This window comes from Tinamus guttatus, unplaced genomic scaffold, assembly GCF_059628265.1.
Source record: "Tinamus guttatus ecotype Peru unplaced genomic scaffold, ASM5962826v1 Tinamus_guttatus_pri_ptg000473l, whole genome shotgun sequence".
NCBI classification, from domain to species: domain Eukaryota; kingdom Metazoa; phylum Chordata; class Aves; order Tinamiformes; family Tinamidae; genus Tinamus; species Tinamus guttatus.
Window position 1 is genome coordinate 2,318,773 of NW_028289007.1, and position 13,041 is coordinate 2,331,813.

General features: G+C 38.0%; 1 protein-coding gene and 1 pseudogene across 2 annotated transcripts; both read left to right on the forward strand.

Annotated features, from left to right (window-relative positions):
• The first annotated feature begins 299 nt into the window (after nucleotides 1-299).
• On the forward strand, nucleotides 300-5,239 carry LOC148592977 (plasminogen-like; annotated as a pseudogene). The gene is made up of 5 exons (XR_015913842.1): nucleotides 300-390; nucleotides 656-818; nucleotides 2,393-2,523; nucleotides 3,300-3,465; nucleotides 4,965-5,239. The product of XR_015913842.1 is annotated as a plasminogen-like (transcript).
• Nucleotides 5,240-8,690: 3,451 nt separating this feature from the next.
• LOC148592978 (plasminogen-like) lies at nucleotides 8,691-11,085 on the forward strand. Its single transcript, XM_088533000.1, has 4 exons — nucleotides 8,691-8,761; nucleotides 9,636-9,776; nucleotides 10,215-10,321; nucleotides 10,904-11,085. Exons 1-4 carry the CDS (start codon nucleotides 8,694-8,696, stop codon nucleotides 11,083-11,085), a joined length of 498 nt encoding a protein of 165 aa, XP_088389126.1. The 5' UTR covers nucleotides 8,691-8,693.
• Nucleotides 11,086-13,041: the final 1,956 nt, after the last annotated feature.

Genomic DNA, 13,041 nt, shown 5'->3' on the forward strand with positions numbered 1-13,041 from the left:
ATCCCCTTATGTTTTAGTGGTGTGGCTGAAGTGCTAGGCTGCTTAACAGTGACAGAAAAGAAAGGCCAATAAAAGGAGAAGCCTACTGTGCTCAGATATGAAAGCTTGTGTTGTGACAGAAGAGACAGCTTGACTGTTGTGTCCCAAGAGAGCATTTTTGGTCACTATACCCTATCTACAACCATATGTAGAACTTCTTGACAAATCAGTTATTTCTTGTAGTCTTTCAGCATCAAGCAACAGTAAATGAAAAGGCCCAAATGTTCTTTGTTTTTCCTATTTTCCTACTAATGGTGAGCATGTCTGCATGGAAAGAGTACCAGTGCAGCACATTCTTGAGAACAGATGCAAGTGAAGCAAGCTCTTTCTCAATGGCACTATGTGTACACTGTAAGTGGATTTATCTGATCAAATGCAGAGATCTACAGTGTAGATGTCTACTGCTAAGTTCATTACAATAAATTCCTTTTGTAATCAATGATAGAAATGACAATTCCTAGGATGTGAGTCAACCTGAAGAAGACATATATATTTAGTCAGAAGTTTTTCACTTCTGTAGAAAGAAAGAAGTATATTCTGCATGGTGCAAAGCTTAACCATATGTCTGTATCTACCTGAGCCACTCTTTCTGTCTTGTTCTTTTTTCTTGGTACAGCTACAGCCCCACCAACTTGTGGACTGGGCTACCAGTGTCTTTCAGGGAATGGAAAGGACTTTCGTGGCAAGATAGCCCTCACTGAATCAGGAATTGCCTGCCAGCACTGGAGCTCTCAGTTGCCTCACAGACATAGGCACTCTCCTGAGAATTATCCCTGCAAGTAAATGAAGCAGCTTATTAGTTAGGCCTTACCATTACCAAGAAAGACTTATCCTAAAATGATCCTTATAACAAAGTCTGTGAATATGAGGCTAAGTCTCTACCTCCCTAATCTACTGACTACTGTTTGGCTCTTTCCTTTGATATTGCTCTTTCTTCTTTCTTCTTTTCATTCTTTTTTAATCTTAAAAGGTTATTCATTTTTTCCACTCAGCTTATTATCAGGTACTTTAGGCCCTTTATAGTGACATTTATAGCTTTTCTACTCTTTCTTTCTCCATTACAACCTATTCTTTATCCATCCTGGCTCACTAATGTTCAAGGTGGTTCTACGGTGGTCTGGGTGCTTCAGGAACAGTGATGTCCCATGCAGATCAGCTGATGACTCCCTTTATGGGGGGATCATGTAAATATACTTGCTATGCAGTTTTCAAAGAAGCAAGACTATTTTAAAATTCTCTAAATTGAGTTCGGTTAGGATTTTTTGATAGCAGTAGCACTGGGCAACAAGCCACTGGGTAAGGTGGTCTCTGAATAGGAACACAGGCCAAGAATTGACCTGCTGGCAGATAGTTACCTTAATTCTGTGGACAAGGGATCTGACTGAGCAAATCTTCAGAGAAGCAGTGGAAATTTTTTTGCATTGTTGCTCCAGAAGCAGAGAGAAGGAAAAGGACAGTGTGTGCCTGGAATAATCTATTCAAACTGTTAGGGATAGATTGTGACACTGGAGCTGTCACACACATCTGCGTGACATAAAGCCTCTGAGAGACTAAAGGTGTTAGAAATCAGGAAAGACAGGCAGCATCTGCATTCAAAGCTCTGAGCTGCACCCAATGGTCTAGACTTGTGTGAAGAAGCACAGGCTGAGAAAATAAAACAGAAGAACCCCACACCAGCTCACAGCAAAGGGTCATCTATAAGAATATCTTATTTAGATAGAAGAACAGAGTGTATCCTGAGTACTTTCCTAGCCTTCTGTAATTAAATGGTATTTCATTGTCTCTGGTATTTCCATTTCTCTCTTCTTGTGGTACTGTCTCACTTCAGACAGTACTTGACTAAAAGGCAATATGCTTTGAGACATAAGAGAGGGGAGGAGAGGAGGAAGTTCTCTTAACATCTAGAATGGGTTGTTTCGTGGCTTCTTTTTCTGTCTGTTAAGGGCTTAAACACTCTCCAAAATGGAGTATTCCCAATGTGGGAATGTGGAGTTCCCACACAACTGGTCCAGTACAAATGTCATCTGAGACTGGTCAAGTTTTTAATATGTCAATCTAACTGTATTGGTCAGTAAGAATATTTTAGTGCATTTCTGTCTGGTGCTGCTCCTGGTCTGAGACTACAAAAGAGAAGAGTTCAAACATGAAAAACTCATCATATAACCTTCAGCCACAGAACATTTATTATTGGGTTTGTTGACCATTTCTGAAACAGGAGTATATTGAATTAATGGGACATGCAACATGAAACAATGTGTTACCTGTATTAAACAGGTCAGATAAAGAGTTTACTTCTCTGTATGTAGCTAGTTTAACAGGATGTTGTTGTTTTCAGTCAATGTTTCCATTTCAGGGGTTTAGATGAAAATTATTGTAGGAATCCAGATGGTGAGAAGAGGCCCTGGTGCTACACCACCAACAACACAACATGATGGCAGTATTGTAGCATTCCTCAGTGCCCACAGACTGCATCACAAAGCACTGGTGAGAGGGGTGGAATAACCTGTGCTGCAGAAAGAGAAAAAAAGCCCCAAAATACAGTGGGAGGTGTTCATTTGTGCTTAAAAATCTCTACTAAAAATCTGCTCCATGGTCTTGTTTGTTTGTTGAACTTGTGGGCATCCTACAAAGCTTACTCAGTCATGAGTAGAAAATAGGACCTTTTTGTCACAGGGAAAATGACATTAAAGGTATTAAATCGACTGATTGATCAATTACAGAATCCTAGTTTTCCTTTTACATGTAAGCAAATGCAAGAAAATATTTAAAAAAAACACAACCTAAAATTTCTGGTGAAAAAATGTCTGTTTCAATGCATTGGAGGGAAAAGAGGATGAAAATGAAAATGAAAGGAGGAAAAAACAGCAAAAAAATCCATTTTTTTAAGATCCTGAACATTAATCTCCTACATGTGACTATGAAAAAGGAAATTTGAAGAAATTTTAGATTCTATCTCTGTACCTTTTGATTCCATAACCCAAACAAATTTGGTGTGCAAAAGCAAAATTAAAATGCAAGTGCTCCTGTCAAGTACCATCTGGTGTATTTATTTTATTTTATTTTATTTTATTTTATTTTATTTTATTTTATTTTATTTTATTTTATTTTATTTTTTATTCTCAAACATTCGCGAAACTGCTTACTATTGTGTCTGATTTTACTAACTCATTTTTACATTTCTCCTGAAGTTTTTGTTTTTATTAATTTAAATGTAAGCACGTATACAAAATTAAGGGACTGATTTCTGCTGTTCCTTGTAGATGAAGATATATCAAGGCAGTCCGCAAGTCCAGAAGAGTGCTATTGTGAGAGAGGCCTAGATTACCATGGAACAGCTTCTTTTACTATCACAGGAAAGAAATGCCAGACTTGGAGTTCAATGCTGCCACATCGTTACAATAGAACAACAAGCAATTTCCCAAAAGTGTATGTTTATTTTAAATTTCTGTGTTGTGTTAGCCATTTTTTTTCTCACTTTACACACAGGTGCCCGACAGTAGTTAAAAGTAGAAAGGAATACCCTTGTTAAAAAAAATGACACTTCTCATTATTATTTTTCTGAGCCAGAAACTTTCTTATTTGCCCAAGCTTTAAAAATGACCTTTTGGTCTTTTTTTTTTTTTTAATTTCCTGCAACATTAAAAATGTGGACTAATTATAAATAAAAATCATCCTTTTAAACCACCCTTAAAGAACTTAAGAGTTGCCATTGCTCTTTAAGAACATATGCAAAATAGTCATATGGCAAAATATCTGCCTGCTTTCCAAAGCTATCTCCTTAATATTTGTGAGAGGTGTGATAGCCCTTAAAGCTGCTTCAGTGAGTAACAAATGGAAGAATTCAACAGCCTAGATATTTACCAATGTCCTGGACCATTTTTAAATGGGAAAACCATCACATTGGCTAACATGCCCACTCTTGGTTGTATGCTGGAATGGAAATGGTGAGACTAATAAAAATATCTCCTTTCCAAGCTCTGTAATGCTAATTCCTGTCCTTTTCTGTTTATCCACAATATATCAGTTACAATAATCATCCTGTTGGAGTCCTCTCATCTGTCATTTGCTTCACAAATCCTTTCAGGGTATCTTTACTGCTTCTCACATAGATCTCTATTCACACTGTCTACAGCTCATCTCTTCTTTCTATCCAATACCAAATCACACTGTTCTGATCAACTCAATTATTATTTTTTGTGAAATATTTTTGTTTGTGAAATTCTTGGATATGTTGTCACTTTTCTGGCTCAAGATGGAGCAATTATCTGAACTCTAAAATTCTTTGGGAGAGCAAGACCATTTCCCTTATTATCTCTTCCAACATTCACTTCCCAATGCTCGTGTGAGGAAATGCGCAATGAATTCAGTAGAAAGATTCCTGTGCAAAATGGGAAAACTGCTCAAATTCACATGCATATTTGTTCACTGCTTCTTAAAGTTAGAAGGGACATTTATGTTGTTTCCTCAATTTCTGACACTGGGAAAAGTATTCTTTTTGATTTTTGTAGTAAGCTTCCACTCCTAAAAGATTTAGATTGATTTAACTGCATATTAAAATTATGGTATATATTCTGAATTTGCATATATGTTCTAATGATTGTTAATAAAGATGAATACTGCATCATCAGGCATTATGCAGGTAGCCAGAATATTTCTATAACCTGCAGTTTACACTCCTTAGACATTATTAGGTTTTATCAAAAAGGAAGTAGACAGCTATGCTGTTGTATAACATACACCTTTCAATTTATACCATATCAATAATTACATGTTTCTTTTTCCTTGTTTGTGATCTGAGCTCTGTGACAAAGGAACAAATTTTTATCATTTTTGTATTTTGCACACCTCACCCATTTTGTCAAATGTTCTCATGCATTTTTGGAAGCCCATACATGAAACAGAGTGCATTGTATTTGTATTTCCAGGGATCTGAGAGAGAATTATTGCCGAAAACAAGGTAATGATATAGCCCCCTTGTGTCACACTACTGTTCCTACTGTGAGATGGGAATACTGTAGTCTGCAAAAGTGTCACTATGGAGAACCGCTTGTTTCACTTGAACCACCTTTTTCATCATTAGAACCAGACACTGAGATGACTGTTTTGAACATAACAGGTAGTTGCTTAACTACAACTTTGACTCCTCGAAAATTAGTAAAAGGTAGAACTAAGAGGTACCTACTGAAATGAATCTAAATGACAGTAGAGTATAGTACCTTTCCTCTAGTTTACAAACAATTTCTTAGAATTAAGTGGCCAGGATTCTATAGTGATATTTGTGTCAGCAGAATTCCCCATTGTATCTATCATATTGTATATTATTTTCATCCTAAGAGACACAGAAGAAATCAAATGGGAGGTTTCCGAGACTGTATCAATAGAGTATTGAGAGAACTATTAATCATGACAGCGCATATAGGTGAAATGCTCATACTTACCTTGAAGATCTTGTTTTCAGTCCACTTAAATAAAGAGGCTGCCTTAGTATTTGGAGATACCTGGTGTGCAGAAGACTTTGTGTCTGTATACGAAGTGAATGCAATGGACCTTCTCCCAGATCTCTCAGGTCTGTTCATATGTGCAGAATACAGGTGATGTGAGGTGTAGGTTGGGCACCAGGAAATGTATCTCAGAAACTTACTTTTGGACTAGAAGCCTGGGTTGCACCATATCTTTACATTGTCTTATATAGGTTCAATTCTCTGCTCAAGTGCAGCCAACCTTTTCCACTTGGCTGTAGCAAATTATTAGTATCTCTACTGAGGATTTAGTTTGCCTTATATTTTGCTTGTTTTTCTAATTAAAAACCTTGCTGTTATGCTTTACATATAGTAAAACATTGTAATGGGCAGTTGTGTTTTGACGAAAAGAGATAGAACAAGACTAAATATTTACTCTTGCGAAGTGCTTGTGAGTACTCTGTGTAACACCTTATAGCAGCAATCATTAGACTTATAACACAGCTGCTAATGGGCACATACCTTGACCTCATCTTGAAGTAGTGAGAATCATCTCAATCTAAATTTTGCTTTTAAAAATGATTTCTAATTCTTGAGACTGAAGAGAAAAGCATGAAAATATGACTCACTTGCAAGAGCAGAGGTTGTTAATGCAATATTTGCATCTAATAGTGCCTCATTCACTCTGACATGGACACTGATTGTCAGAGAAACAAGTTCCAGGTCCTTGGAACAAACAAAGAGTTTTGTTTCATCAATTCTTGTTGGTGTGAATAGTCACCACTTCTGTGACAAGGTGAGTCCTCTCCTCTGCTGCAGTAGTGTATTTTTCTCTCTGACTCACTAAAAATGATGAACATCATCTTTGGATATTACCTATCAAATGACAGGTTATTCTGTGCTCCTGAGAACCACCAGGCCTGTCCTCCAGGCAGTGCCCATAACATGCCTATTAGGAGAAGCAAGTTGGAGAACTGTTTTTCAGTAGTGACAGAGGCAGAGACAGAAGTCACAGAGGCTTAAAATTTACACCAGCCTTCTTTAGGTACCTTTTTATTATGATACTCAGTACCACAAACATTGAATTTAAAACTCCATTCTAGTTCTTCAGCAATCGTCCCTTTTTAACATGCCTCCATTGCAAGCAGTGACTTCATATGCTCTGGTGTTTCATATTCTACCTGCTGTCTGACTGGTACTGTGCTATAAACCATTTCTTCTATAGCCACACGTCTTTGGACCTTGCTGAAGCCTTTGTCCTTGTGAAGCGAAGCCATGAGCTTCATCAAATTCCATTTTTTCTTTGAGGAATTTCTCCGGAGTTACTGTATCCTGAAGTAAAGGTGCTGATTAGGCATACCTTTCTTCCTTCCTTCTTGAAATTATGAAGTTCACAGGAGCAAAACCCTCATTAAAAGAGAAAATAAAAGAAAGGAGGAAGGTAGAATTCTCTGAAAAAGGGCAGTGTTGTTTGTTAACAAACCATCCTTTTGAGAACTAAAATAGAAACAAAGGGCTTTCAAACAAAGTATTTCTATCCTGAAATTGAGTCTTTGTGTTCTTTTTTTTTTTTTTTTTTAATTATTACAGTATTGCAGGAATCCTGATGAAGATATTAACGGACCGTGGTGCTACACAACAGACCCTCAGAAAATCTGGGAATATTGTGAAGTTCCCAAGTGTGGTAATTATTATTTCAGAATAATAGATTCATATAAATATTGATAAGAAAGTGGGCTCTGAATTGGCATTAACACGAGGCCATCTGTGGCTTTGCTTCATCGGACCCTGAAAACATCCAAGCATGGAGATTCCACATCGTTCCTGTAACACTGGTTGCTGCAACACTGTCACTATATTTTTTCCAACTATCCAAATTGAACTTTCCAAGCCAGTATGTGACCATTGCCCTTTGTTATGTTGTGTGGCACTACCAAGAAGACTTTGTCCCTGTGTTTGTGTAGCTCCTCCTCAGTAGCTGTAGTCTGCTGTAAGACCTCACCTTACCCTCCTCTTTGCCAGACCAAACGGAGCTCTCTCAACCTCTTCTCATGGACCATATGCTCTAGTCCCTGACCTTCTTGGTAGGCTTGGCTGGATTCTCCTTAGGTTCCCTCCTGAACTGGTGACTCAAAAGCAAACACAATATTTCAGATGCAGCCAAAAACACTCTCTTGCCTCCTATCCATTCTGCACTTTCTGTAACCCACAGCCAATTTTCAGATCCTCCTCAATCAGTGGCTTCCCAGTAAATGGGCTTCAGGCTTCTTCCACCCCAGTGCAAAACTAGGGATCTGTATCAGCCACTTGCCCTGCTTTAAATCACTCTTCAGTTTGATGATGCCATTGTTCAGGCCAGTAAGTAAGATAGTGACAAAGTGGTTCCAGCTTTGATCCCTTGGGGGACTCTGCTCATTACTGGTCAGGCAGAAAATGAACCACTGATTGCTGTGCTTTGAACCCTATAGTCTGCTTATCCAGCACACTACTTCTCAGACTCAACCTTTACTCTTCCTTTTCACAGTCTTTTATGAAAATTGTGAAAGGTAGCTTCATTTTTCAACCCAAACTCAAAAGCAATCTAATCATGGCAGCTATAGATTTGAATTATGCCCACATGCGAGTGAAAAAATATATCTGTCCATAATAAATGTCTAGCTGATTATGCTAATGTCAAGGACCCAGTAAAGAGTTGTTATCAGTCTGTAAGAATCAATACAATATTCTTTCTCTATCCATCTGCTTTGTTCTCATAGTAAGTGTGCATTGCCATGTAATTATAATAGCCCTAACCAAACCCACAAACTCAACAAGATGAAGTGTGAAATGGGATTGCAAATGTTACCTTTGCTGCTGCTATTTGAAGGAGCTACTGAATTGTTACGGATGCTGTTACTTCATGATCATTGCTGTCCAGATAGTACCTATTTAATTCAAAGTATGTTGTGGGATATTGCTATGTGGAGAGTGACATCTTAGCCACCAACTTTCCTAGTGGGACAAAACAGCAAAAATTAGAGAAGGTGTTATGTTATGATGAATATCCTTCTGGAGAGCACCTTTGACCTGGCATTAAGAGTATCTTAGAGGATGGGGAGAAGCATTTTGAGAGTTTATCAAGAAACACATGTGTGTTGAAAGAGTGATGGGTAATTGAATGATGGTGGTTTCAAATCTTTTTATTCCAGGACCAACATGCACCTTTGTGGTGGTACTCTGATAAATCCACAATGGATTCTTACAGCAGCTCACTGTTTGGAAAGGTGGGTGTCTTCCACGGCAAGCTTTATGTTTATTTGAGAAGAATTTTATGAATTCCAAGGACATAACACTAAGATCCCACCAAGATGCAGATCAAAGTTTACCACAAGCAGTTTTAGTTGTAGGGAGAAGACAAGATGAAATCTCTACCAGGACAGTGTCTTACAAACCAAACGTTAGACTTCATCTGTGTCATGTTGACAATGCCCGACTAAAGCAGTCATCCTTTATATCTCTAGGCAGGCTCTGTCCCCTCTGCTCTAGGGCCAGCCTCACTCATTTAACTGGACATTTTGGACAGAATGGAGGAATTTTCATAGCATCAGGCATCAGTCTCTGAGAAGCAACTCAGTCTGGTGCCTGCCACTGCCTGTTTGATCCATGGAACAATGAAGCAAGCAATGAAGTCTGCTGGACCAGTGCCCTGTGCTGAGATCCAGGCCAAGCATACAATCTGTGCTGGTGTAGCCTGTTTTTCTGTTTTCTTCAGTGTTAATCTTACAAGAGCAAGGCATAAGTTAATGCTGTTAGTGCTTTTACCCTTTGTTCTCTTGAACTGTGAGGAGCAGATGTAGAACTGATCATGGTTGTTCCCTTTAACTGGGCTTGGGAACACTGCAGATAGATAGACAAAAGCTTTTGTAGTTTAGATTCTACCCACTAAGCAAGAAAGCACCATGTAGTTTACAAACACATGGGGTGAACATTAAAAAATGCAGGCATTTATTTTGTTGAGAGGAACAGGCTCTTCTGTCTTGTCAGCATACTTTTGCAAGGAAATGTTCACATTTATGAGGGATGGAGTCCTGGGATAGGATTGTGCATAATTATGTGCATAATGATAATCATCTCATAGTGTAAAACTATTTCTTACAGGTCACCAATACCTTATCCCTATTGGGTCTTCCTTGGGCTACATACAGCAAAGGCTGTAGAACCGTCTGTGCAAATCCGAGAGGTTAAGGGTATGTTCCAGGGACCACCTGGGGCAGACATTGCCTTGCTGAAGTTGAGCAGGTACCATTTCAATTCCAGCATTCCTTCTTAAGTCCTTTCTTCTGACTATACACTTCTATGTATACAAATAAACACAAATAAACTATACAAATAAACTTCTCACAAATAAACTTATATGGATATAGATTTGAAAAGTGACTGCTGATGCTGGTACATGAAAAGAATATTTCATCTCAGAGCCCGTGAGTTTTGATTTAGCAAGATATGGAGCACAGACAGTTGCCACTGATATAAATACGTGGTAAGAGTTCAGCTTGGATCTTAATTTACTTCCTACTACTGCCTGAAACCATTTCACATGATTCATCCATGAAAATACTGAATGTGAAAACAAACGTTTTGTTTTTCTCCCACCAATCTTGCTGTAGGGCATAGAGTGAAAGTGGCTCAAAGATAAACAAACTTATGGCTTATATCTTTGCGAATCTTCCTTTTCAGTCCTGCGATGATTGCTGACCAGGTAATACCTGTGTGTTTACCTGCAGAAAATCTGATGATGGGAAGTAGAACAGAATGCTTTGCTACTGGCTGGGGACAAGCAAAATGTGAGTCATAGTCAATGCGTCTGGGAGTTTAATAGTCTTGGCAGGATTTATACAGTTGGTCTCCGGTTTTTTTACACACATTTTATGGGGAAAAAAATGTGTGCACTTAAACTTTTACATAAATCAAATATTATTGGTCAATGTTAGTCATTCCATTCTCCCAAGCAGAACAGTCCTCTTTCCAGAGTAGTCTTCTCCTTTTAGCTTACTATTCCATAGATTCCGTATCACTTTTATACACTATCTGGCCACAAATAAGAAACCCCATCATACAGTTTGCTGTATACCTGCAGCATTCATCAAAACAACAGTGAGTGGCACTAACTGGCAAAGATGGGGTGAAAATGAAGATAAGATTCTGTCACAAAGAGTATATTGTCTCAAAAAGAGTATATTGTCTCAAAGCCTTTATGTGCTAAGGCATGGAATCCACACAGCTCCCACTGATACAAAAATATGATGGGAAGACAGGTTGGGGGACAGATAAATTATCTGCTAATATTAAACTCATCAGTATTGAGATTTTGATAACAGTCTTTATTTTTGTAATTTATATTTGTTGTTGTTGTTTATTTCCAGAAGGTGCTGGTGGAGATTATGTCCTAAAACAGACCAACTTGGCCGTGATCAAAAACAAAGCCTACAATAGCTCTGAATTTCTGAATGGAAGAGTCAAAAAGTTTGAATTCTGTGCCAAGCCCATTAATGGTTGCACAGATACCCTTCAGGTAAGAGAAGCCCTTCTCCTCATTGCAGGCCAGTAGAAAATACAATGATCTTTGAAGTTTACTTTTCTAGTTCTTTAATGATCTTAGTACATTCACTGATCTCCTATATCATTATTAATCACTGCACTTCAAGTTTCTGCTTAATGCTCTAAGAAAAATCAAATTATACCTTAATATCTGTGGTTTAGTTCTTGGACTATTCTCTGGAAGCATATGCTGTATCCTCCTTTTAAAATATAAGAGTTGAAAGGCACACACAGCGCCGTGCCTCATTCTCCCGTTCTCACCAATAGAATTAGATGTTCCCCAGACACTGTGAGTGTCTGTGATGTTGTAGACACTTGGAATAGAAATATAAAGATTGGCATCAATAAAATATGAATGGAAATGTGTGTGTGTAGGTGCCAGCAGAAAGAGCAGAATAAAGGTTAAAAGGATAATGAAGGATATCATTACCAGGAGCAAAACCAAAGAATTTGCTGCTCCTGTCAAACCTAGAACACCTATGCTGTAGTAAAGACCACAGCACAGACAGCCTGTCAGTGGAAGACCCATCTGACAGCAGCAAAAAGAAAATAAAGTTTAGCACATATCATTGTGCCATTCTTTTCTTCTCTTAACCCAGGAAGACAGACTATAGGAAAGGACCACACTGTAAGAAATGTTGTCTCCTAAATGGAATAAAATATCCGTCCAAAAACTAGTTAGCAATTGACTATCAGAAGTAATACAAGATGTGCTGAGAACTCAGTAGCCGCTGCCCCTTGTCCTTTATGTTGCACATTAGTAACCCTGACTACTTGGATGTGTTCATGTTGGTGCTTATGGGTGTGCGCAAATGAAATCTACAGAAGAATGAATGTAAATGGGTAAAACTAACTCATGCAGAGATTTTGTAAAGATGAACGCCTTCCATAAATTCTCACAATGAATTTTGTTACATCACTGTCCTGCAGTGCAGATTGCAATGCACTGTAACAGCAGTGTGAATAAGCCAGCGTAAGCACCTGAGCTGCTGCACGAGTGGGCTCACTAACTCTTGCTCAGCACTGTACTAATGCTGCTACACAGGAGAGGAGCCAGTTTCTTCTCCAAACTTGAAATGTAATGCATGAACTACTATCTCAGACCAGCTCAAGAGTAACTATGCCAGATGCTATTGAGGCTAATTACTTCAGCTGCTCTATCTTGTTCATGTGCTGGCCCTGTTTTTAATTCCAGAACAGAGTTCAAGACTCCCTTGAATAAGTCACATATACAGCAGAGACAGGTAGATAGAAGGCAGCGAGGATTGTAAGTGAAGAAAAACAATCACTCATTGCATTTCTTAAAGAAATTTCAATTTCTTCAAATTGTTCCATAAAAATATGAAACATAAAAATGAAATACATAACAAAATGAAATGAAATTAAATGGTCAGTCTTAGTTCCTGGCTGTCTCCCGAACTCTTTAGAACATGTAGATTTACAAGAATTATCTAACAGACAGGCAAAACTTTCCTAGCCAAAATTCAGACGCATGGCATTTATTGTTCTCCTACAGCTGTGGAGATATATTCACTCGCTTCTTTGCCTCCTACTTCTATATTATTGATTACTGATGTGCTATTATTAACGTAATGACCTCCTTTCTTGTTCAGATAGATAATGGAGGACCTTTGGTTTGTCTAGGCCAAGACAGGTTTGTCCAATACGGAACATCTCTTGGGGCTTTGGTTGTGCCCTGCCTAAGAAACATGTCTTTGTCCAAGCTTCTAGTTATATTTCTTGGATTAAGAATATAATGAGAACCAACTGATCCTGGGAATGGACTGCCATCTTCTGGAAAGTGCTATTAACATTAGAAATAAAAGATTACAATTATATTAAATTTTAAGAATGCAAAATAAATATAAAATAAGAATAACATAAATGTAACCCATTACAAATTCTGTAAACTATACTCTCTCATAAATAACCAACCTGATAGTTTGTTTTCTTTTTTTCAATATCC